The 26171-nt window shown below is 35.6% G+C and overlaps 2 protein-coding genes across 5 annotated transcripts in view; one reads left to right on the forward strand and one right to left on the reverse strand.

The window, feature by feature from the left end:
• Nucleotides 1-3113, reverse strand: part of LOC580734 (POU domain, class 6, transcription factor 2) — a 42855-nt gene extending 39742 nt beyond the window's left edge. For 2 of the 4 annotated variants that reach the window (XM_780772.5, XM_011662586.2), the window contains exon 1: nt 3032-3113. The gene's annotated coding sequence lies outside the window, so the exon portion shown is untranslated. Of the gene's footprint in view, nt 1-2681; nt 2952-3031 lie in introns of those variants that run through there. The other 2 variants (XM_011662589.2, XM_011662587.2) reach the window with 2 other exon arrangements.
• A 226-nt stretch (nt 3114-3339) lies between these two features.
• LOC592385 (vacuolar protein sorting-associated protein 41 homolog) lies at nt 3340-24855 on the forward strand. Its single transcript, XM_030990053.1, has 25 exons — nt 3340-3383; nt 4770-5033; nt 5394-5477; nt 6071-6145; nt 6892-6957; nt 7487-7555; nt 8071-8190; nt 9545-9694; nt 10170-10236; nt 10917-11014; nt 11545-11677; nt 13084-13199; nt 13623-13741; nt 14734-14908; nt 15494-15669; nt 16288-16426; nt 17027-17077; nt 18514-18706; nt 19638-19778; nt 20166-20227; nt 20652-20726; nt 20980-21079; nt 21790-21834; nt 22314-22387; nt 23182-24855. The coding sequence occupies exons 1-25, from the start codon at nt 3360-3362 to the stop codon at nt 23248-23250; spliced, it is 2685 nt and encodes an 894-aa protein (XP_030845913.1). The 5' UTR covers nt 3340-3359; the 3' UTR covers nt 23251-24855.
• The last annotated feature ends 1316 nt before the right edge of the window (nt 24856-26171 follow it).

Below are 26171 nucleotides of genomic sequence, written 5' to 3' on the forward strand. Positions count from 1 at the left end.
TCATAACACTTCAGTCTATTGGGGAAAACCAGTTTTTAATACTCAAAGATCTTTACTTTTTTGAGGCACTTTTTGAAGTGCAATTGTTTTAGTGCTCCAATATTACACCATATCACAGACACTGATAATACGTAGGGCCGTGCATCTCAGATTTAACATTGTTAAATGATGCATTTACATGTAAAGAAGAAATGGATGAATCGGATCTCTTCAGTAAAATGTTAAATGCTCACCATTAAAAATGAAGCCATCAGTCATTTAATGGTGTTGGTATCACTCTGGGATCTACCCCAACAGGGATCCACTACACACGGACCCCCCCCCCCCCCTCCCAAAAAAGAGACCACTTCAGGTCAATGTTTTGCACATGCCTGATGCACATTTTCATGCTGATTATTTTTGCTGTTTCTATCAATATTATCATTGTTATTATTATTATTATCATTATTTTCATTATTATCATTATTATCATTATTATTATTATCACTGCGGCATTATTATTATCACTAAGGTATTATTATTTATTATCATTATCATTATCGTTATTATTATTATTATTATTATTAATATCATCATTATCATTATTGTTAATTATTATCATCATCCGCATCATCATCATCTTAAGTGTTATTACTAGTAGTGTTTCAAAATATTTGTAATCAATCAGATTACAATCATTACCAAATACCAATATATTTTTGTCTTGTATCTCTCAAAACAAAAGACAATAGGAAAGATCATTCATGAATTTCCAATAATATCTGAAAATACTCTGATATTTTTATGGTCGCTACTTAACTGCTGATTCAATTTTTCTTTCTATATTTCTCAATCACATTATTGGAAGTGAATACAATGTGCATTTAGTATACAAGTGGGTGTATTAGATGTACAATGAATTATCGTAGAAATGAACATTACATAAAAAATAAGATTAAACTGTAATACTTTGTTTTAAAAAAGTGATTAAAGATTGATTTACTAGTCATGCTCAAGTTAATCCTTTTGCCCCCTTCTCTTCATATTAGATCCAAGACATCAATTTCATGTACTTTTTAATATACTATTATTTTAATGAACAACATTTGCTTGCAGTGGCGTAGACAGGTTCGTACACCTGGGGGGGATGACTCAGGGGCGGATCTAGCTTTTTGCTAATGGGGGGGGGTTGACCAATAATGACGATGCGGAGCATCGTCCACGAGCCACGAAGCGGCGAGCCGATTTTTTTTGGGGTGTTTATTTGAACCCCGTAAGTGATGTTTTCCTGGCATCTATTAACACAATGGAGACCATAAAAAGCAGTGCATGATAACGTCTTTTTAAATCAAGTAACAGTTAAATACACAGTTATATCCAGAGTTATCATGTGTTTGGTTAAGTTACCAGATGAGTTGAATATCTTCTCACAATATTTGCACTTGAAAGGGTTTCTCTCCAGCGTGCGTTCTTTTTTTCTTTTTTTTTTTTTCTTTTTTTTTTCTTCATTTTTTCCCTTTTTTTTTTCTTTGTTTTTTTGGGCCGCCCAAGGGGGGCGGGTTAAACCCCCTAACCCCCCCCCCCCCGTAGATCCGCGCCTGTTTAATCTTGTGGTTATCTTGTGGTTTCCAAACCACAAGATAACCACAAAATACTTGTAAGATTTTTCTTTTTTTTTACCGTCTGAATTGGCTTTCACCGTGTGAATGCGGCTAATAACAATAAACACAATTACAATAATGATGAGGATTATTATTATCATCATCATAATTATTATTATTATTAATATTATAACTGTTATCATTATTATTATAACTATTATTATCATCATTATTTATGACTTATTAAGTAAGCAAATATCACTCCCCAAAACCTGGGGGGGATGATTGTACATGCCATCCCCCCCACCTTGTGAGGTGGGGGGATGCATCCCCCTCATCCCCCCCGTTGTCTACGCCCCTGTTTGCTTGCAACTTTATGATCTCTCTTACTTGAAAATAACCCATCAATGCCAAACATCCCACATACACAAATTATATTTTTTTTAAATTTATCTCATATTAGTACCGGTAAGCCAAGAATACTTCGAAAATCATATACAAATATATATTTAAAAAATATAGATGCAAAGCCAAGGTAACGATAACGCAGACACTTTGGACTCGATGCAGTGAAATACATCATTAACGGTGAAGTCTATAGATCTAGAGAAGCCTGGACGGAACAAAGAACTCCTCATCACCCACACAAACAGAGCACTCCGAACCCAAACAATATCATGCCTGCATGCCTGCCTGCCTCCTGAACTAGCCAGCCACTTTGGCCTAGGACACAGCTCAGACAAGAAAAGCCATCCATATGTGTTGACGCAAGGCCAAGACACAAAGCACACACAATTACAGTGGCACAAACGTGCAGACGTTAACTTCATGACAGCAGCAGCAGCCGGCAGACAACCCTGCCACAGATCAGCTCAGTACGTCGAGTAGCTGGATAACAAATGACCTTTACATTATGATCATAATCTCTTCTGATAATGGTATGATGATTTATATCAAACTAATATCATCATCCCTGTCACAAAGTAAAAATATATATCAGTTGTAATACTGGAATATATAAATTATGCTAATTCAAGTAAGAGAGCACACATTAATTACAAATACAATCAAATCATTTTCCTAATAAATTAATCAACTCACCGCTCGCTGGCTCAACAGATAACATCTCTGACAAAAACATAATCTTGTAACATGATGAATTCAAATATATGTGTCTCACTTTCCTCGCTTGACCCAAGTATACTGGCGGGGTGAACTTATTATTGCCTGGACCCTGGCTCGTAAAAATTACTCGGGACCCCTCGATTATAATGCTACTCTTTCACACAATCCTGATTTTCATAAAATAAAATCACAATAAATACACGTGCAACAGAAGATAAATTATGCTAATAAATTGAGTATTTCATATTTCTGGTTTTCACTACAGTATTTCTAAATGATATTGTACGGAATAAACATGAATATAATAATAAAGGTATTCATCTTACCAAATTTCGAGCCTTTTGAACGTGAGAAAATGGTTGTACGGTGTTGTATTACAGCAATCGTAATCTCAAAGCTTCATTCTGTATGTAAATATATCTAGCCATGACTCGCACAGGATGAAAATATCCTTCCGCATACCAACAAGTCCGTAAGTAGAAAATTAAAATATCTATTAAAGTAATTCAAGAATTAAAATTAAGCTGTCCTAAATTCATATTTCATTAATTATCATGAATCTGAGCAGTTTAATATAATTTTGAGCTTCTCAAAGGAAATGAGAAATCCGCGGAAGATTAAGTTGACATGCTCATGAATATTCAATAGATCAAGATGGATGGAGGAGGTGTGACAGAGGTAAATGTTATTGTCGTGGGTTATGGTTATTGTCGGATAATCATGAATGAAACATTTGGAAATGAAATAGTATATATATATTTCTCAACTATTTCGGTCGAAAATTCCTTTTTGAATTAAAATGAATTGATAATTGGGTGTTATATTTTGTTGTTGATGAATGAGTAGTCCCGTATGTTCACATTTGCGTACCGGTATTGATAACAAACTGTTGTTGTGTAGATCTACACAACTTTTTATTTAGCTGAGACAGCTGACAGTGAGAGTGGTGAGGAAAGAATAGAAGGAAAAAGAAGATTTGAAAGGATGCATTTTTTCATTGAATACATGGTCTATTCAGGTGACATAGATTGGAGACCTTAATAGCTTAATTAATGCATTGATTGATTTAACATTAACAAATCTAAAAAGAGTGAACTTGAATTACGGTATTGAAAGTGAAACAATTAGTGAAACTGAAACTGAAAGTGAGATTGATTGATTGATTAAAAATTAAAATTGCTTTATTTGGAGAAACGTAGTGTTCAAGCCTCAAGGGGCAGATCTGACAAAACCTATGTTGATTCAGGCATTCAACAATTTATTTAGTTTATCATCATCATACCCAAGAAACTATATGTGACTGATATTGCATAGATCTAGTACTAGAGCCTTAGAGGTGGCCCTAGCTACAATAATGTTACATAATTCCTGGGTGAGCATTTATTCCCAGTGACAGTGGCTGCCGCAAAGGTTGGATGGCCTTCCGATGCTTTTTCCAAGCAGCTCTTACCATTGAATCCTTCAAAACAAGCTCTCACTATGTATTATATTTTGGAGCAAGCAAGCACCATGAGCGCCTAGCTGGATCTGGCGTTGGTGCATATACCGGCCCTCAGATGACATCATTGTTATTATTAAAAGATAAATAATAACAACAATAATTTAATTTCTGTTAATTTCATTTATTTTCATTTCCGATGTTAATAACGATATGAATAGTCATTGATCCATTAAATAACGTTTGGGTTGTTGCTCATCAAGTTGTGATATTCAAAATCAATTTTCGAAAGATGAAACAATTTGAGATGAATGGGTTAAGCTTGTGCATGATTATATGCTTTTCTTTTTTTTAAATAAAAACATAGGGATACAAGCAGTGCTCAACATATATATGTACCGGTACGTGTGGAATCCCCCCCCCCCCCCCCCCAAAAAAAAAAAAGTCTATGCTGGCCCTTCTGATTTCAATGTGGACCTCCACAAGATGTGGTTTTGATAAATGTACATTGTTAGCTTGACTTGACTGTAGTTCCTATTACCACGTATTTGAATCAATGTTTAAAGCATAGATTGAAGATTTGTTAGCTCCTGGCCTTCTTACAATTCTTTTTCCTTTTTGTTCAGGTCCAGGAGCAGCTTGGTGCTCTATCCATGCCCAGAGATGAAAGGACAAATGATGAGAGACCGGAGAAAAGACTAGAAGAGGAGGAGGAGGAGGAAGATGATGATGAGGATGATGATGAGGACGATGATGATGAGGACGATGATGATGATGATGAAAATGAGGAGGAAGCAGATGAACCTAAACTCAAGTATGAGAGAATAAGCAACACACTGGAGGATATCCTTAACACTGATGCAGCCAGCTTCTTGGCTGTTCATATAAAGGTGATTTTCTATTTTTTAAATTTAAAATTGAAATATATTCAACATGAGTGTGAAGAGTGCAGTACATAAAATGGTTTTAGTTTAAGAGAAGGTACAAAACATCTCTCATTTCCAATAGCAAACCTCCTATAGAACTTATAAATAGAAAAGTAGTTTTTGCCATGTTGAAAATTTATTTCACATTGATTTATGTAATCAGGCTACTTGGATCCTATGATAAGACAATATGGGAGACCAAATGACATTCTTTTACGTCTGTTTAACCTTTTTATATCTTTGAGACCTTAAAATAAAACTTTACCTCACTGTTGTTTCATATTTGTAGATCATGTTGTTTCTTCTGTTTGTTCTGTTCAACAGTTTCTTGCTATTGGTACACATTGGGGAGTGCTTCATGTTTTGGATCACCAAGGCAACAACATCAGTGGGAAAGAATTCACTAAGGTAAGTTCAAAGATGGTCTTGATGGGTTTTCTTTGTGTAATGCATCATAGTACATGTACTCCCATTTGACTTTCATTTCATACATCTTCATATACAAATCTTGCAAAAAGTGTAGGCCGTTATTTTTCTATTTTGCATCAATGTCGATGGTTTCATGTTTTAGTAGTCCAATCCTAGGTGTGAACTTCAAACCAAACCTAAAACCCACTTGCAACCCTAACCCTTATCCTATATCTTTGATGAAATGAAGCCCGTAGCAATCGCTACCAGCGCACTAGGCGTTGTGGCGTGCGCCTGTAATCCAGCTAACAGTGGAAGTTACAAACTCATTCAGCCGAGGACGCAGGTTCGAAACTGAGTCACGTCTTTCGGAAGGTGACGTTTAAAGGTCGGTCCCCAGACGTAAATAATCATATCTGATTGATACACGTCTGTAAAAACCCAATACACACACAAACGCTACCAGCGCATATGTCGGAGGCTCAGAGCGCCAACATTAGATCTACAAAGTCATTGAAATGATTGAAATTGAGCCCTGTACATGCATTTTATTTATGTTTTAGTTTCTTTTTGTTTTTATGTTTTCCTCCTAGCACACCACCACAGTAAACCAGGTCAGTATGGATATGAATGGGGATTACCTGGCCAGCTGTTCAGATGATGGCAGGGTAAGTATTGTTCCTAAAATCTTAAAGGGATAGTTTGCCTTAAAGGAATTGGGTAGCTTTGTCTCGGATTAAATTGATTGAATCTTTGTGCAGCACAAAACGGACAATCATTCGGTACAAGGGTCTGAAAATCAGACTAATACTTAGGTGATTGCAATCACTTAAGTTGATTTGACAACTAATGATTGTTATTTTCCACTAAAAGCCATTTCAAGCCATTTCGTTTTGAGGGAAGTTCTAAATTAGTATTGTCTTTCAAATGCAGTTGGAATTTTACCTTTTCTTCCTTTTTGGCCTGCAAATGGGACATAGTACCTTTAAATAGCCCGAATAAATCTAATATGAATTTGGATAAATGAAAATGTAGTCCAAAAAATAGTTGTTCAAGGCTTGTTGCAAATTATCAGCAGTGTGATACCATCTGGAAGTCCAACTGTAACTTGAAGTATTAATTGTGCATTATCGTCCAGCATGGACTGAGAACATTATCTTTTAACTATTACGTATGTGTATAATAATTTGCATTATTTTGCTTTAAAATGACATAGTTTATTGATGTTTCTCTTTGTGCTCCTATCTCTCTTTCTTTCTCCCTGCCTCTGTCTGTCTGCCTCTGTCTGTCCCTTTTTCTACCGTTATCTTTTTGTCTCTCCATCTCGATCTCCTCCCTCTTCCTCTCTCTCTCTTTCTCTCTTTCTCTCTCTCTCCCTCCCTCTGCCCCTTTCTCTCTCTCCCTCTGTGTCTAGGTTGCTATCATTGGCTTGTATGAAGGAGAACACAACCAAGTCCAGTCTTTTGACAGGCCAGTCAAGGTACTCATTAATTACAGACATGTATAAAATGATTATGAAGACATTTGAGGATATGCCATTATTTAACATAAACCATAACAAAGTGTAGAATTGCACTGTTGAAACTAATACGCTAGCCAGACTTATGGGGCCAGTGTTCTTTCTCCACCCTAGATAATTATAGTAACTTTTTGTTTCCCAAAAGTGTGTATAATCTTCAAGGCCAACTGGTCAGGGATGATATTATTTAGACACATTGAATGATGATCATAATTAGCAATAACTGTCCAATCCACTTTATTCCTAGAATATCACAATTTATCAAGTTGATCACTGTAGAAGAAAAAAGTGGCCAATGAGAATCAGAAGTACAAATCATGTCATATAGTTTACATGTGCTTTCATTTTTCAACTTTGTTTTTAGAATTTTCAATCAATAATTGTACCTCCTTCGTCTGTCTGTTGAAAGTCGAGAAGAAATTGTGCAGCATTTCTTTCAGGAAGGCTGGTTTGTTTGTTATATAAATTAAATTTCTTTTCCTCATTGCAGGCTGTAGCTCTTGATCCAAAGTTTTCTCGTCCAGGCAGCGGCAAGCAGTTCATCACAGGAAGTGATCGGGTATGTATACATCTTAACATCAGGGCGGATTTCCCTTTTAACGTATTTTTGAACAGACGAGTAATAATTTCATGCACAAAGCATGACATATGAATGTATTTTGGACTGATGTGCTACAGGATTATTTGTTAGATGGTTTAGACTATTACTTACTGGCTCTATAGCTCGTAAGTCGATTCGACAACTAATAGTCGTTATTTTGCCACTTAAAGACTTTTTCAAGCCCCCCTTTTTTTAGGGAAGTTCTAAATTAGTACTGTCTTTCAAATGCCGTTGGAATTTATCCTTTTCCTTTTTTTTTGGCCTGCAAATGGGTTATAGTATCTTTAATGTACATATATTTAACATTCTGACTATTGGAATATAATTATTTGTAACAGGTAAATGAAATAATTTGTATGGAGGCACTTTACAAAGGCGTAGGCATTAAATTTGGTTACATTACAAAAATGGTCTATTGTGAACCACCCCAACCTTACTTGTAGTATGTTTTATTTTATATTTTCTCATTCTAGCTTGTGCTTCATGAGAAAGGATTCTTGGGGCGTAGTAAGTCCACCATTCTCCATCACGGTGAGGGTCCTATTAGAAGTATCAAATGGAGAGCTTCTTTGGTAGCATGGGCCAATGACTTGGTAAGACTCCATTTTTGTACTATGATAATATAATAATCCGTTCTCAAATAGCGCATAACACATCATGATATACATGTAACGTCCGTACGAGGTTCCAAAGAGCTTTGGACATTATTACCCTAGCTTTCGCTCCGGTAGCCTTATCAGCGCACAGTGCAGTTCAAGGAATAATCCTACCAGGTACATATTTGCCTCGCCTGGCTGGAGTGAGGCAAATGAGGTCTTTTTTTAAGGTTTATTGAACACAAAACACCAATGGTGTAGACCTCTCAGGCTAGCACAAGAACATCTGTCACAGCTTCTTCTACACTCGCACCCATAGCATTACGTACACTTCAACAATACATGTGAGATACTAACAGTAATGATAAAAGTCGAATTCTTTGTTTTTTCCTTTTTTAGGACTTTTTTAAGTTGAAAGTGAGCTGGAGAAACTAGAATTGCAATGCTTGAAATAAATCATAATTGGCAACTCTTTTTCAGTACGTTCTTTGCAGCTGTTTTTGAAGTTCAGAAAGTGAAAAGGATTAAAGATAGATCTCATTTGGATAGCACTCAAGAATTTAGATGCCTTGTAAATCCTGATGTAATCCATTTGCTTTCTTGGATTTATCAAGACACCTGCATTTGTTGCGAAAGCTAATACATTATCTGTGCTTGTAATCATCCGAGTGACCAATGGCTGTTAATCCTATCTGAGGGACAAGTACGTATAGTTCATGGAAGATTGCTGTCTTAGTCTGTGTCCGAAACGTAACCCCAAACCTTAACTCAGACCTAACGTTAACTTAAATTTAAACTCACCTTAAACCTAAACTTAAACCTAAATTTAAACATAAACATAAACCTAAACTCAAGTCTCAAACCTAATGTTAAACCCAACATTTAACCTAACTTTGAACCTAACTTTGAATGCATAATATTAATAATAATAATAATAATAATAATAAACCTAAACTTAAACCTAATATTAAACCTTACCTTAAACCTAACATTGAACCTAACTTTGAATGCAATCGCACTCAGGCCCTGACTCTGTTTCTCCAGAAAATATAGAGCAAATGTTGTGGAAACAATCTGTAAAGGTCATACAGAGGAAATACTGTAGGATAATGGGGCACAGTAAACATATGGCTTTTATTGATGCACTACATGGGGATAGGGGTAGTATGTTCTTCAACAGTACATACCAAATGTAATTTCTCATGACCGCTGCACATACGTGGCCTAGATAAAAGTTAGTCTCCATTTTAAGACAGGCTTTACTGAACATGCCTTGTGAATTACCCTGATGAGTTAGGTGAACTGAATATCAACTGGTTAATCTTTTAATGTTGTGTTATTTTCATGATAGGGAGTGAAGGTATATGACATGCAGTCCAAGCGACGTATCACATTCATCAAGCGGGATCACCCAGAGGCAATGAGACCGGAGCTCTATAGATGTAATCTCTGTTGGAAGGATGATAATACTCTACTCATTGGATGGGCAAACACTATCAAGGTAATAATGTCCCCCCCCCCCCCCCTCCTTTTCTCCTTCTTTCTCTTTCTCTGTATCTCTGTCTGTCTGTCTGTCTGTCTTTCTCTCTCTCTCTCTCTCTCTCACTCTCTCTCTCTGTCTGCATATCTCTTTCTGTTTCTCTCTCTCTCTCTCTTTATCTTTCCTCTTCCCTCTCTCTCTCTCTCTCTCTCTTTATTCAGTCTCTCTCTCTCATTCTCTCTTTCTCTCTCTCTCCCTCTACCTTTCTCTCTCCCTTTACCTTTCTCTCTTTTTCTCTTTTGGTATATTTATGTTTCTCTGTTTCTGATGCCTTTTCTGTCCCTGGTTCTATCTTTCACACGTGTGATATGAAATATGGACCGAAACCCATTTATAACGAGTGTAATTATAAATTTCTGATGAATGCTGTTTGTTACTCTCATCCAAATGCCACCAGATCAAATATTTGTGAATATAATTTTATTTTGACTTTTAGATTTGCTCTGTGAAGGAGAGGATAACCCCAGACAACAAGGATTTACCAAGCAAATATGTTGAAATAAGTGAGTATATTGCCAAGATCAAGCATGCAAATAAATTTAAATTGTGTTGTCAAAATGAAGCTGCCAGGTCATATACTGGAGCGAACATTTGTTGTTATTGTTTTCTTATGAGCAAATTACATTTAAAGCATCTTCCATTTGCGTTAGGATAACATTTTCTGTAAAAGATGTCTGTAACTTGTTTGTAGAGAAAATATTGTTCTATGACACATCCTCAGGAGACAAATGTATCTAATTCAATTTCCTATACCAACAAAATTCCCAATTTCAACTCTTGATTAAGCTCTATACCCAACCCTAACCTAAAACCTAATTCCAACCCTCCCCCATATTTTTGATGAATAAGGCCTGGAGCAATGAAATATTACCAGTACAGATGTTGGGCCACCAAACGGCAAGTTACAGCTTTGATATCATTCCAAAGTCACCAGTCAGTTTGATGGCATGGATTTGTATCCCTCTGCTGCCATAGAGTTGTGTTATTGGGTCCACACATTAAATCAAGTAACACATGCCAAGTAACTGCAAGGAGTAGGTTCAATGTAATGTTCATGCTATCACGGATATTTGATATGTTGAATCACCATTTTGGTAAGACTCTTACATGTACATGTCACCTCCACCATGTTACTATGCATGTATAGTAATATAACAATTATCTTTCATCTTTTAATTTACAGCTTCCATGTTTTCCACTGATTTCACTGTATGCGGACTGGCTCCGCTCGGTGATGCTCTGGTTGTTGTTGCCTTTGTCACGAGTGGACCAAAGAATGATGTAAGTAGGACAAAACTTTCTTCTTTCTATGATTGTATGTGTCGTAGCTATGAAGAGATACCGTCCATGTGATGCAATGTACACTGTAAACTCAGATGAAATACTACATAGCCAGAATCTATCGTATGCGTGAAACTATTGTGAATTTGCAAGCATTTGAAATTTACACAAGTTTGTTATGTCAAACATGGCTGTTAGAAATGTTAATAGCTTGTTAGCAAACAAAATCACCTAATTATATTTCACAAATGATTCTGCTTTTACAGTATAATTTTTGAATTTTTTTTTAGACAATTTCTATTGAAAAGTAGTTTATTGTACACCCATATCTGTCAAAATTTAATTTTGATTACAAATTTAATGGAAAATGCCCAGTGTGGATATTTGTTTACCAGTGCCTTGAATTGTTTGCAGTTACATGTATCAAGTTACATGTACAGTATAAAATGTCAAAAAAAATGGGGTCGTAGGGTCGAAAAAAGTTGAGAACCAATGATAGAGAACGTTTCTGTGTCTGTTTTTTATGACAGGGTGAAGACAATGGAGCTCGTAGACCACAGTTAAAGATCATAACCCCTTTCTCCGATGATTACCAGCTTGTTACCAGTGATGCCCTGTCAATGCGTGGTTTCCAGTCCTACAGGCCCAATGACTACCACTTAGGTTAGAATTGAGAACTCATGTTTTGTAATTTAATATAGACTCTTTTTTGGGGGGGGGGGGTGGGAAGTAGCTCAGTATGTTAGAAAGTATTTGGAACTCATCCTTAACAACTTAAATTAATTTTTACACACAAGCATCGTGATTGCTTTATTCAAGGCTCAACAATCACAGGTACCCTGGACACAAATTCTAAGTTTGTTGCATATTTTGGATTGATTCTATTATGCAACATGGCCACAGCACAAATGTGATGGCTCAGTGGTCTTGTATCCTGGAGATCACAGGCTCAAAATCAATTGAATATGTTGGTTCCCAGTGGTAAGGCATAAATGATCATCATCAATTCCCTTGGATAAGACATTAACCCTTACTGTACTGGGCTATTTTGAGCACCCTCTCACCCTCGAATGTCCGATGAACACGAAAATTTGCATATTTGTAGATATTTTCGTAAGGAACAAGATGGTATAATTATTTTTTTCCTAATATTCAAATTTTTGTCGTTATAGCCTAATTAATTATGCAATTATTTTCTGTAAAATGCTAATTTTATGCATTTTACAGAAAATGCTACATATTTGTCCGTAGACTTGTGAAGAATCTTGAAAATGTGAAGAATCTTGAAAATGTATTGAATTAATGTTTCCTTCATCTCAAATTCATGAGGTTTCATTATTTTTATGATATTTGAAAATGCATAGGTTAATTTGCATAAATTTGCAAATTACGCATTCATGAATATCAAATCAGGAACTATATTTAGGGAACTGGAATCATTACAAAAATTGTCAGACTCCACTTTTTGAATGTTGAAACTCATTATTCATATGAAACTTCTTTTCTAACACAAAATAGTTATTTGATGTAATTAATAATGATAATTTATGCAAATTTGATGCGATTTTCTACTATTTATTTTCTTATGTATTTTATTGTTTTTTATTTCTTATTATATCTATTGTTTTATTTCCAATGTATTCTTTTGTTCTGGAATACATCAAGTTACTCTGAGAAACATATAAAAGCAATTTTATATCAATTCATATCTTCACATTTCTGCTTGTACATGAATATATGCAATTATAGCACTTTTTTTAATTGACATGCGCATACTAATTGTTATGTAACACCTTACAGGTATATCCGATTTTGACGAAAATGGTATCAAAATGTGCGCAAGACTTGAGGGAAAAAAGTCATGAAACGACAATTCAAAATTCCAAGCGGTTGCGGCGTGATCTCCGAAAATGTCGAGGGGGGGCCTCCCAGGCCCCCCCCCCCCCAGTACAGTAAGGGTTAAAGCCCTTGGTCCCTTTGGTTGCTTTTCTAGAAGCATATACTTTCTTTCTTGACAGTCAGGTGAAATAAGTCATCTAATCAAATCTTGACTCCTTTGAATATTTCAGAGTATGAATCAGATGAAGGAGTGTTCTATATCGTCAGTCCAAAGGATGTAGTGGTTGCTAGGCAACGTGATATGGATGATCACATCACATGGTTGATGAACCAAGAGAAGTATGAGGTAAGGTCATATGTTCACATTTTTTCATACGTTTTTGATGGTGAACAAACTGGGCTATGAATCATCATTATCTTATCATCATCTTATCATAATCATATGATCATCATCATTATCGGTGTCATTACCAATGTCATTATTCTTTTCATATCATCATCGTCATCATTGCCATCGTCATCTATTATCATCATTCCCAGCATATATTATCCATTTTTGCAAGGTTTGTCAGTATCAGATCTTGGGCTGAATGAAAGATGCTATCCTTTTTTTAACTACAATATTTTGTCGCATTTTATTATCACACATATTTATCATTATCGTAGGAGGCTTTGGGTTAGGGTCAATAATAAGGGTCACTAAAAATGAAGTTGATTTTAAAGGAGTCCCTCATCATAAAAATAATGAATTTTTTTTGTCTGTCAACAGGAAGCATTGTCTGAGGCTCGTCTGAATCACAAAGACCTGGTCAAGATTCGACCTATGGACGTAGGTCACAAATATCTCAATCACCTCATCAGCACTGGGGAGTTTGATAAAGCTGCAAGGTTAGTACTGAAATACAAGATATATAAAAATGGAATTCTGTTGATTAATTATTACTCATATCACACTGCAAATTGAACTTGTAAATCTGGCAGTTTTTCAAGAAACTTGATATCAGTAATAAGTTGTAATCAAAAGAAGGTACTGAAATCCTTGCATTTGATGAGCCGTAACTTAACATATTATCGAACTGTTGCACTTGTTATAAAGAAGAAGTGTTATGAAACAGGACCAAGAAAGGTGCAAGATTTATTTAATTCAACATCCAGGATTTCTCTTGATTATTAATTCTGCCTGTCCTTGTATGTGTGTATATCTGTCTTAGTTAATGTAATGTCTATATTGTCAATATTTTGCTTTTTATACTGAAGATTTTACTTTTGGGGTTGTAGAAAAAGGGGACCAGCCTAGATAGGTCAAAGACCTTTTCTGGTCCCTCACATCCCTACTCCACCCATTAATCATTTTTAGTGTTACTGTTATTGTTTTATTTGTTCTTATTATATTTTATATATATTGCATTTTATATAATTGTATTTTGAATGTTATAATGCTGTAAGTTTTTATTGGATGTGAAATAAACTGAACTTGAACTTGAAAATGTAATAGTATAGACTGGGAAAAAGGTAGCGGTAGTTCACAAATTTGGCTAGTTTTTATTATTTTTTTTTTTTTTTTTTTTTTTTTTTTTAATTTATTTATTTATTTTTTTATTTTTTATTTTTTTTTTTGGGGGGGGGTTATAGATGGGCACACAAGTCTTACTAGTCCTCTTTTTGTGCATGATTATTTTATAGTATGTATTGAAGCTATGGCAGATTTGGCTGCATAACACTTGCCTTTCTACAAAAAAAGATTGTGGCCCAGCATCATTTTTAATTCACTACACTGGCTAGGTAACACTCTTGTCTCTTGGCAAATTGTGCTACCCAATATAAGTGCTTTAACTGACTAGCTATTCACTGAAATCTCTACTTGTTTCTGATATTTGCAGCTTGTGTCCGATGATCCTTGGGAAGAACAAAGATCTTTGGGAGGAGGAGGTGTTCAAGTTTGCCAAGCTTCACAAGCTGAAGGTCATCAGTCAGTACATACCCAAGGGTGACATGAGACTGTCAAAGGCCATCTATGAGATGATCCTCAATGAGTATCTACAGACAGACCTTCAGGTCAGTATTATTATCATCCTGACTTCAACCCTGCACTCATAGGATTAACACTATAAAGGCCTTACTGTAAACCATGCACTTTTGAATAAAGGCTGGAGTTAAAAGAGCAAATATCGAATCACACTTAGTACATACCTAAAGGTGATAGGCTTTCTTTAACCATCTCTGAGATGGCACTTAACAAGTACCTGCAAACACATCTGCAGAACAGTATGATTAAATGACATTTGCTTGATTTCAGACAGCAGTTGCTTGACAGTCTGATACTAGTTCCCAGATCCTCATTTCAATCCTAAATATAACCTGAAACCCAATTGCAATTCAGGCCCTAACCCATGTTCGTAATTAAATAAAGGCTAGCATAGATGTTGTTCAAGCACAAATAAGGTGACTAAATTGTAAAAAGCTATGAAGCAATATATATATAAAATACATTAAGACAAAGAGATAGATGTACTTTAGTTTGGGTGAAGCTGAACATATGTTGGATGGTAGTCAGTACAATGTATGCATTTTCTGGTTTTATAGAAACACTGCTTTTATATGGACGTAATCCCCTTTCATGCCTTCTTCACATGTCTGCAGGGCTTCAACAAACTAATCAAGGAGTGGCCACATGACCTCTACGACCTCATGACGGTGGTCTCAGCCGTCATGGATCGACTCAATATGGACCCAAGGAACGCTGTCCTGATGCAGACACTGGGGGAGCTGTTCATCTATGATCAACGTTACGACAAGGCTCTGGCCATTTACCTGGAGTAAGTTTCTTTACATTTTATTTAGAAGGCTTATTTTAAGAAATGTAATTGTTGGTGTTGGAGGCTACAGCAAGCTCCAGATGTGCTTCTTTAAAACATCCCTAAATTTTGATATTACAGATTTTATGTATCCCAAAGCACCCCTGATTTTATAATATCAATGTCAAAGAAAAGAACATGGATGGTTGGAAAAGGTACAAAATGATAATGCTTGATCGTTGGATCAATTTTATAAAAAATGTAAATTCTGAAGATTTGCGACGTCCCAATGGTGAGAGCATACATGCCAACTGTTCAGATTAAAGAGGAACATTCCTCTTTTTGGGAGAAGATAATTATCATTTTAATGCAGGTGTTCCTCTTCCTGTACAAATTTGTCTGTAGTATTGAATAGGAGAGTTAGGATTGTTCCTCTTTTTTTTTTAAATAGCATAATTTGTACAGATTTCTGATTCTCAAATGTTGGCATGTATGGTGAGAGCACCCAGTGGCATGAATGACCTGCCATAGTTAAGTCCAACTTAAGTCAACCTCAGTCTTTGTGAAACACACCCCATGTCTTCTTAGTAATCCTTTCCATTCATATATCTTTCCTTCATTCTCTCTGTGACTTACTAGGTTAGGGCACGAGGATGTGTTCAAGTTGATTCACAAGCGCAACCTCTTTGACTCAATCCAGGATAAGATCGTTCTTTTGATGAAGTTTGATACTGCTCAAGCCATCGAGATGCTCATCACAAACTCAGATAAAGTAGCTGTAAGTCATCATTGTTTATTGTTGATTGTTTGTCACTCTCAACCCAGTTGTGTTTAATACCCACTGCCTACTTTAACTGGGTAATCCCTGCATTAAGCCTAAGGGGATAAGAGAATTTAGTAGGCAACCGGTTAAATGGGTATGTGGTAACGCACTGCATTCCACTGCTTTAGGGCAGCTTTGCTAAAGCCAAGGTAATAGTAGTCATTTGTACGTGCTTTGAGCATCATCACGTAGATTGGATATCTGTGTGATGTAAATGTTGCTATTATTACCATTTGTATTATGCTGACATAATTTTGTCCTATTTAAGATATTTTATGCTCATTGCAAAGAAAGATATATACAGAATCATTAGTCAACATTTGGACAGGCATATTGGATCTTTCCAATGATGACTTTTTTATGAGAAGCTATATTCTTTTAATTATATCATACCAATGAGTATTTATATTAGATTAACATACGAGCATCAAGTCACTTTTAATATTCTCTCTCTCTCTTTTATTAGGTTTTATTGTAATCGTTGTCTTTTCATCTGATTTTTTTTTCTCTTTCCCCCTTTTACCATCTTTATCATTTTGTTCATTTTTCCACCAGGTCAAGAAAGTGGTATCACAACTGCAAGACCATCGGCAGCTATTGTATCAGGTACTTTGCATGTTTTAACATTGGTTTGGACATGAAAACTTCACAGTAACTGTTCAAAGGGTTTATCCCGATGGTGGTGATGATTTTGCTCCTACTTCTACTGATGATGATAAGGAGTAGGCGGAAGACGATGAAGAAGAAGAAGAAGAAGAAGATGATGATGGTGATGATAAGAAGGAAGAGGAAGATCAATTTCAATTTCAATTTTTTTTTTTCAATTTCATTTATTTCCACAGATTCATAAAAGACAATGTAAATTACAATCAAATATAAAAGTATTACAACAAAAGATGAACCTGCAGAGGGGGTGATCAAAAACCACAGAGGTTTATCGGGGATCATCCCCTGCTTAAAATCACAATATAAAAATACAATAGTTTTTTTTTTAATTAAACAATAACACATACATGTACGAAAACATATATAGATATTACATGCAAATCTATGCGTGGGGTGAGTAGTAGTGGGTTGGTGGTACCAAGAAATACAATATAAAGAGGAAATGAATGATATACAGGAAAGAAATATTGAGAACAATAGAAAGAAACACCGTACAAACTATATCCTAAGAGTTGGATACGAGATCAAATATTGTTTCAACTTTGACTTGAAAGAATAAAGTGATGAGCAGCTGACAATATCATTGGGAAGTAAATTCCATAGTGATGGTCCACTAAAATAAATGTTCCTTTGAAGAAAAGTTGTTTTAACAGAGGGCAAATGAAATTTATTTGAACTTCTTGTTTCATAAGAGTGAATTTCAGCATTAACAATGAACATCTCATTAAAAAAAGATGATGAAGGAGAAGAAGATGATGTTGATAATGTGGATGTAGGTGATGAAGATAATGATGAGAAATAACAAAAATTTAGATTTATTATGATTATGATGTGGATAATGATGATAAAATTGATGATGATGAAAGTAAAGTAATGAGGCTGCTGATGGAAATGATGATAATTTAGATTTGTTACTATGATGATGATGATGATGATGATGATGATGTATTCCCTTCCCTTTTCCTTGTCTTTTGTAGTTAATTGTGAGTATCGGTTCATGTATCCCTGTAATCCCCCTTTCCCTCTTTTAGCGTGTATTTGTATTTTATAAACTTTACTTTAGTTAATTATGTCATTTTTAGTTTTAAGGAGCCTATCCACAACAAGCTCTGCTTTTCCATAGGCTCTGCCATTTTATCTCTTAAGTTAAACTTAATGGACAATATTCTGAATAGTGTGTACCGGCATTGTATGTACATGTATAAAATAATCATTTTCAATATGTTGTTACACTCTTTGTAAAATGAGATATTGTGGAAACCAATAAACTATCTATCATGGTAGTGGTGGTGGTGGTGGTGGTGGTGGTGGTGGTAGTGGTGGTGAAATTGATGATTATGTTCACAAAGATCATCTCTAACCAATTTTCCCTACAGTACCTAGACGCCTTATTCCAGAAGGACCCCAACGAAGGCAAAGACTTCCATGCCATGCAGGTTGAGCTTTACGCTGAGTTTGACCGACCACGCCTTCTTCCGTTCCTCAAGACCAGTAACTTCTACCCGTTACAGCAGGCCCTGGAGCAATGCGAACAGAGGAACTTCATCAAGGAGATGGTCTTTCTGCTCGGTGAGTCAGAGGGGACAATCTAACATTTTCAATAAGTTAAATTATGTGAAAGTTGAAAAAAATCAGAGAAAGCAGCCATACAAAAATTTGAAACTTGGAGACATGGTAAGAGATTTATGAATGTTAAAAGCCGAGTTTACTAGATCTCTATGACACTCAAATTGGCAATATTCCCATTTACGGCACATCTAAATAGAATTACAATTTTCTTCTACATGGAGGTACACATAACTTTTTCTTTGGGGCTGTACTCTGGATATTTTATTGATGGCATGCTGTTATATATCATTAAATATCCTCCCATTAAATAAACAATGATAATGATCTGAATTTGTATGGCTCTTAATACAAATGACCTTCTCTAAGCGCTTTACAGATATCATAACCCCGGTCATCAGATTCATTCAAGCACAATGTGCAAACTCTCCAATCCCTGGTCACCTTGAGGGCATATGGCAATTACTAACACAAAGGCTTTCGTCATCCTACCAGGTCCCCATTTCTATCCTGGGTATTAAGTGGCAAATGTAGATTAATGCATTGCCATAGGACATTAGTGTCTTGTCGGGGATCAAACCCACAACCTTTGCATTTCAAGTCAAGTGCTTAAACCACTCAACTATGACACCTCTATCAACAAGTCTTCTCAGCAAGAAAATGTATAAAATAGCCATTTTATGTATAGGAGCCAACGGGAGAGTTCTTCAACAATACATCATAGTGATATAAAAAGAAATGACCTTAAACCCACTACAGGTACATTGTGTAGGTTTTATACAATGGTTTCATAATTGGTGCCATGGGAAATAAAAGTATTGTTTCTTTGTTACAGGAGAAATGTAGCTTTTAAATGGACAAAATTTTCCAAACTATCTCCTTTATAGTATCCACAAACCAATCATATATATCGCTATTTATTTTTGTTATTTAGGTCGTATGGGCAATACCAAGCAAGCTCTGAGATTGATCACAGAGGAGTTGAAGGATGTTGAACAAGCAATCATCTTTGCCAAGGAGCATGATGATGTGGAGCTGTGGGGCGACCTCATTGATTATTCCATGGACAAACCGCGTAAGCTTACACTTTTAGCCTTAATTTTGTTGTACATGTAGCAGTAACAATTTTGTTGTAAATCTTACTTTACCCCTTCCGCAACTGAAGACCTCTTAATCCATTCTCCTTTATGTACCAAAAATCTTTGGAGGCACAAAACTTACCAGTGTTTTCTTTTCTAGTCCAGTATCACAACATTTCAGAACAAACTTTTTCATTTGATTAAGATCATAAATTAAGCTTTGTCCAAAGGAAACTTGAACTAGGGGATTGTTAATAGTGTCAAGGTATTTTTGTGAAATATTTCCCAAGTATTTCACAATTTAAGATGAATATGTAAAGAACTTGATTTATTATTTTGGGGGCAACTGTGTTTTATTGTTCTGCTGTTTTTTTCATCAACAGCTTTTATCACTGGACTCCTGAACAATATTGGAACTCATGTTGATCCAATTATACTAATTAAGGTAAGTTTTGCAAGAAAGTTATGAATTTATTTGCTCCATTCTCCAGTAAAATTCATATAGATGATTTCTTATGACCAACTTTTTTGTATTACTTTCACCTTTTCCTTTGTTACCTTTTGTTTATATTCATCATTTTTAATCTGTCTGTATCTCTTGTTGATTTACGTGATTGCTCTCATATTATTTTAGTGCTCTTCTCTTAACCTGTTCATTTTTCTCCTCTGTTTCCATATATTTTCATTTGTATATTCTATGTTCTTGATACTGTTCATTCTTCCTTATGATATTTCTAATGCTATATTATTATGCTCATTCTCCTCGATAGCTTCTTTTCTCCATCTTCCTCATCTTCACCTATTACCCATTCCTATTTATATCAAACTTTCCATATTTTGTTCTTCTTTTCTCTTTCTCTCTGTTACAGAGGATTAAGGAAGGAATGGAGATTCCGGGTCTAAGGGACTCGCTGGTCAAGATTCTGCATGACTACAACTTACAGGTGAGGGTAGCCTAGACCTCATCACTGTTCTTAAACCTATTTCTATGTGACACAATAAATGGCCTATGAAATACTGCAACAAAATGTATGACAAGAACAAGAAGTAGAAGAAGAAGAAAAGAAGGAGAAACAGAAGAAGGAGTTGGTGGAGAAGAAGAAGGAGAAGAAGAAAAAAAAAGGAGGAGTACGGTAGGAATAATAATATAGGCAGATCATCTTTTGAATGTATCCAACATTTCTTTCTTTTACATAGATCATGTTGAGAGAAGGATGCAAGAAGATTCTGGTGTCAGATTGTTTCTCACTGATGCAGAGGCTCAACAAAATTCAGAAGAGAGGGGTCAGAATTGGTGGTCAGTATCCTTGATTCTTTATTTGTTATCACTTTAGATATAATTGAACTGTGTAAACTATGTAAACATGTATGTAATGTTTCCGTCTTCCACCCCCTCTCTTCGTCTCTCCTTCCTCTCTCTCTCTTCCTCTCCCCCTCCACACCTTCTTACCCTCCTCCCCTTCCTCTCTCCCCCTTCCCTCCCCTCCCACTCTTATCTCTTTTTTTTTTCCTTACCCTCCTTCCTCCGTCCCTAGCCAACTCTCTCCCTCTCCCTCTATCACACTTCACTGTCAATTTCATTTCTACCTGTCATATCACCATCTCTCAGTGGCATTTTCTCACTCCTTTTCATCTCTAGGCATAATTGCCATTTTAGCTGTCAGGTATCATTAGCAAACAGATTTTTGAATATGATAATGAAAAAAACTTAAATTAATAAACAGAAATGAAAACCAACACACAAAAAAAGAAAAAGATGGAACAAACAAACATCATGGTCATCGTTATTAATCTAATTGCACATCTAATCACATGTGATTTTGTGTAGAAATTTTCCACTTAACATTTATGTTATATGGTTATAGTAAAAGATTTTGCATGTTATTTACAGTACTACCGTATTTGCAAATGTATGTTTTCTTGTAACGTGATTTTTACGAAATGAATAAACTAAATTGAAAATTGAAATTAAATTCCCTTATCTGTTTTTTTATCTTTTTCCTATAGATGTTCAGACATGTGATTGCTGTCACCAACCTCTTCAGAACACTGGTGAGTATTTTAGCCAAGTTTCTTACCCAACATGAAATATATCATTTAAAATGTAGATAATCAAGTGATAATGAAAATGATAAATAAATATTTTGATTTCGGTGATTACAGTACAGATTACATTTAACTGTACGGATTAATGGATAATGAAAGACAGCCTCTCAAATCTTCTAGCACGTAATTCTCTGTTTTTTTATGAGTATGTTCGAGTATGTTTTGTATTAATTGTAAGATAGCATAAGGTTGTAATTTTTATATTGAATATTTTTTGTAAAAATTACTTTTTGTTTACAACCACTGGAACTTGCCACTGTTATTTGGTTAATTTTTTTCTGTCCCTGGCGTTCCAAAGGTTATATTATCTTTTATCTATACTTGTTCAATTGTCTCATGTACTTCTTTATTGCCAAATAACATGATAATAAAAATAATGTGATGGAAGGTATTCTCCTAAACGCCCTTTTTCTCTCTGTTTACAGAGCCTCCTCCAGTTGCAGTAGTTTTCTACTGTCATCATACATTCCATGAAGAGTGCATACTCTCTCAAAACATGGTGAGTTGATAATTATATTCATATCCGGACACCTACACCCTGGATATCCACCCACTGGATAACCACCCCCAGTCAACTACCCCCTAGGATAGTTGTCCGGGGGGTAGGTGTCCTAGAGGATGGTTGTCTTAGGGGGTAGTTGTCTGGGGGGTAGTTGTCCAGGGGTAGCTGCCCAGGGGGTAGTTGTCATAGGGGTTAGTTGTCATAGGGGGTAGTTGTTTGGGGGTAGTCGTCCGAGGGGAGGGGGTAGTTGTCCCGGGGGTAGTCGTCCTAGGGGGTAGGTGTCCTAGGGGGTAGGTGTCCTAGGGGGTAGGTGTCCTAGGGGGTAGGTGTCCTAGAACCAATAATAATATATGAGATTTGTGAGGCGCAGAATCCACTTGAAATCAAATGCACCGTTGCACTTTTGAAACAAAACAACAACAACAAAAAAGGATAACACATAAAATCAACTGCATTATGAAGAAAGGAACAGAAGTTAGATAGAACATACAAAGTTTACGGTACAATTAATTAGATGCTGAATTAAACGTTTTTAAGATTATTCTTGAACTCTTCAACTGATCTGCTATTACAAATCAGCTTTTCACAGCAAAGGCCCTGCATGGGAAAAGGTTCTTTCCCCACGTTGTATTGAGATTAGGAAGACCAAGAGATGACTGGTTAAACCCATGTTGCCATTCCCATGTTCCAGGGAGAGACATTACCCCCAAATTCACAAAGGAGGTACGAATCGAAACCCATATCCATAAACATAACAATTTTTTGTTCTTCTTTCTTTTCTTTGCTCTCAGTCTCATTGCCTGATCTGTCATTCTCAACGGCGAGGACCAGGAAGCATCGCCTCTGGATTTATGAGATGATCAAAGCTATTCCATTAGAGAGATAGACTGAAGGACTAAATATAACTAAATAAATGAGCAGAGATAGAGAGAAGGACTGAATATAATTACAGAATTAATGAACTGATTCAAGCCTTTTTCAGATATGTAGCAGTCAACCCCAGCAGTATTTGTATGATGGCAGAAAGTGTTATATGCTACGCATTTCCTATTCACAGAGCTAAGTGAATTTAGGCATCTAGGGCCATTGTTGGATGCAGTTGCTGATCATTTACACCTTTTGTTTTAAATGCTGCGGTTTATGACTTCATATCTCAACAAAGAGGATTTGAAACTGAATTTAATTATGGATCTGAAACTAATTCCCTTGACCACATTACTACAACCAACCACCACCAAATGTGACTTCTGTCTTCTGACTCCTTTCAGCATCTGGCACACAGAACTTTACTCTGTCAAGGTGCCAATTTCAAACAACAATATTTACCTCTTGGATATACAGTGTATGCAAAATCACAGTATAATGTGCTTACCGTATACAATCAAACCTGCTTTAGTGACCACCTGCATAGAAAGACCACATTGTTTGTTTCCCTTGAAAATGGTTTTCTCATTGAAACATGTACAAAAGGATCATGTGCATAAAAAGACCACCTGTCTATAAAGACCACTTTTCTTGTCTCCCTTGGGTGGTCTTTATGGACAGGTTTCACTATAATATGCATCGTTCTTTTCCCTTGGATTTTATAAAATTCACAAATAATTTTACCTATTAAGTTTGTTAGTTTATACATGTATGTATATTTTGGGACATGTTAAGAATATTTGAAAGGAATTAAATGAATCTACTTTCTTGTTGATTTAACAAATGATTAATACACAAGAAAAATTACATTTGATGTGAATATTTCAATGTGGAATCCTATTTTATTTCAAGGTTTTGAAGGTCACATACTTTAAGAAAAAAACAGAAGACTCACATATTTATCTATTGCTCCTTATACACTTAAAATAAAGCTAGGGTAAATGATGGCTTGCTTCACAATTTTCTACTTTTTAAAAATATTTGTGTGCATGGACTACTGAAATTAATCTATTATTTATTTGTTTAAAGAAGATTTATGACACTTCATTTTTTCCCTGGCCATCATGTTTTCCAGGGATTTGCCTCAAATTCTGAAAGACTTGCATACCGGTAGTACCTTTAGTAATATTTTTTATGTAGCAACTCATCAAAATGTCTAAGGATGAAAGTTTACACTTTGGACTTTGAATGGTATTATTATATTGTTACTTTTAGGGAAAGATATTTTACTTGTGGTTATAAATTATAACTCCTGGCAAGGCCATGCGTTTGTTGCATCAACTAAATAATTTCTTGAAAATGAAGATAAAATGATTGTGAAGGTACCCCCTCCCCCCAAGATTATTTTTTCCTCCTGTTTTAAATAATGTGCTTGCCAAAGTATTTGTTTCGTTTGTAGTTGCATGTAAGCTGTACATATATATGAAATCAATTTATATTACAATAATGAAGAGCAATTATGATATTGTTGAACATGTATTGTTCAGAATTGCTTTGAAACTCTTCTTTGAATAAAGAGCCATATATTATGCATTCATGTAGATCGTTTATTTGTGTGTGTGTGTGTGTGTGCGTGCATCAGTTTTTCTATTTTCCATTAGATATGAAGGCATTCTATCCTGCTCACTTTCTTCAACTGTTTCTCACTTTGTCTCTCTTTCATCAGTTTTCCCTCCCTTTCTTTTTATCTTTCACTCGTGCTTACCATATCTCGATCAATACAATCACTCACTAGTTCCACAAATCAAATGAAGTACAAAGATGCACATTTCTTAATGTTTTATATTTTGATAGTTTTTATATTTTCATGACAATATTGATGTCTTCTGACTTTCATACAATTTCTATTAAACTCAAGTTCTCACAAACCAATGGAATACTGGATCCAAACAAATACATCTGCTCTACATGTTTAGCACACAAATATTAAGAAATACATGTAATGTGCAAACAAAGCATGATGAAATAGTATTAACAGTGTATACTGTGTGTAAAATCATAGTTTATGAAAGGTAGATGTCTAAAAGTTTATAAAGCAACATCTGGTGTAAGCTCTAATTTATGGTACTTCTGTAATTTGAAATGTACCAAAAGTACAGAAGATTTTGAACAAATAATTCCTTTAAAAATTATGAAAGGAGTGATTTGAACTTGTTACAAAGAAATGGTGGGGGGGATCAAACACACTGGATCTGTGAGAAATCTGGAAAATTAAAATCATGTTATGCGTGTGTCCACTCTAATGGATGATGTTTCAACATTTTAAAGCTAGACTGGATGAATACTTTTGTAGACGCATTGCAGACATGCTGGTTAGGTCCAAATACGGTCCAGACCATGAAAACCGTGACAGTGTTTCATCTTTTGACAACTCCTGCTAGCCAGCTGTTAAAATGGTGGTGACGATACTGTTGATAGCATAATTTCTTCACTTCCATTTGATCGGCAATGCGAAGAATGCCTCTAAGTCCAATCGGTTGCCAATCAGTCAATGTCCTTCTCCAGTTATATCCACTATGTCTATGGTGACAAGCCATGGCGGCCAGGTAATGTCTTTTCACCAGTTCATGTTCACATATCGTCATGGTTACGCCCACAGTAGACTGAGCAGACCTGGCTCTGGCATGCCTGGTTCTCCTCCTTTCTTGAATCCTGCAAATTGAAATAAGAGGCAAATTGGAAGTGTAAGATAAATATTTAACGCAAATTTATTCCAAATTTTAAATTCACATGCAAACTCGCCTAAAAATAGAATCATGATTTTCATTGTACTACCCCCCCCCCCCCCCCCCCCCACAAACACACAAAAATGCAGTTAACAAAATAAGTTGTGTCATTTCGATTCTTGACATTTTTT

Source organism: Strongylocentrotus purpuratus, unplaced genomic scaffold (genome assembly GCF_000002235.5).
Source record: "Strongylocentrotus purpuratus isolate Spur 01 unplaced genomic scaffold, Spur_5.0 spur5_scaffold_19, whole genome shotgun sequence".
In the NCBI taxonomy this organism is placed as follows: Eukaryota; Metazoa; Echinodermata; class Echinoidea; order Camarodonta; family Strongylocentrotidae; genus Strongylocentrotus; species Strongylocentrotus purpuratus.

Bases quoted from the DNA above. Each gene is read 5' to 3' on its own strand.
- LOC592385 (XM_030990053.1), top strand. From the start codon at position 3,360: ATGGATGGAGGAGGTGTGACAGAG. The intron at 3,384-4,769 runs GTAAATGTTATT...CTTTTTGTTCAG, and splicing joins ATGGAGGAGGTGTGACAGAG to GTCCAGGAGCAGCTTGGTGC. The intron at 17,078-18,513 runs GTACTTTGCATG...TTTTCCCTACAG, and splicing joins ATCGGCAGCTATTGTATCAG to TACCTAGACGCCTTATTCCA.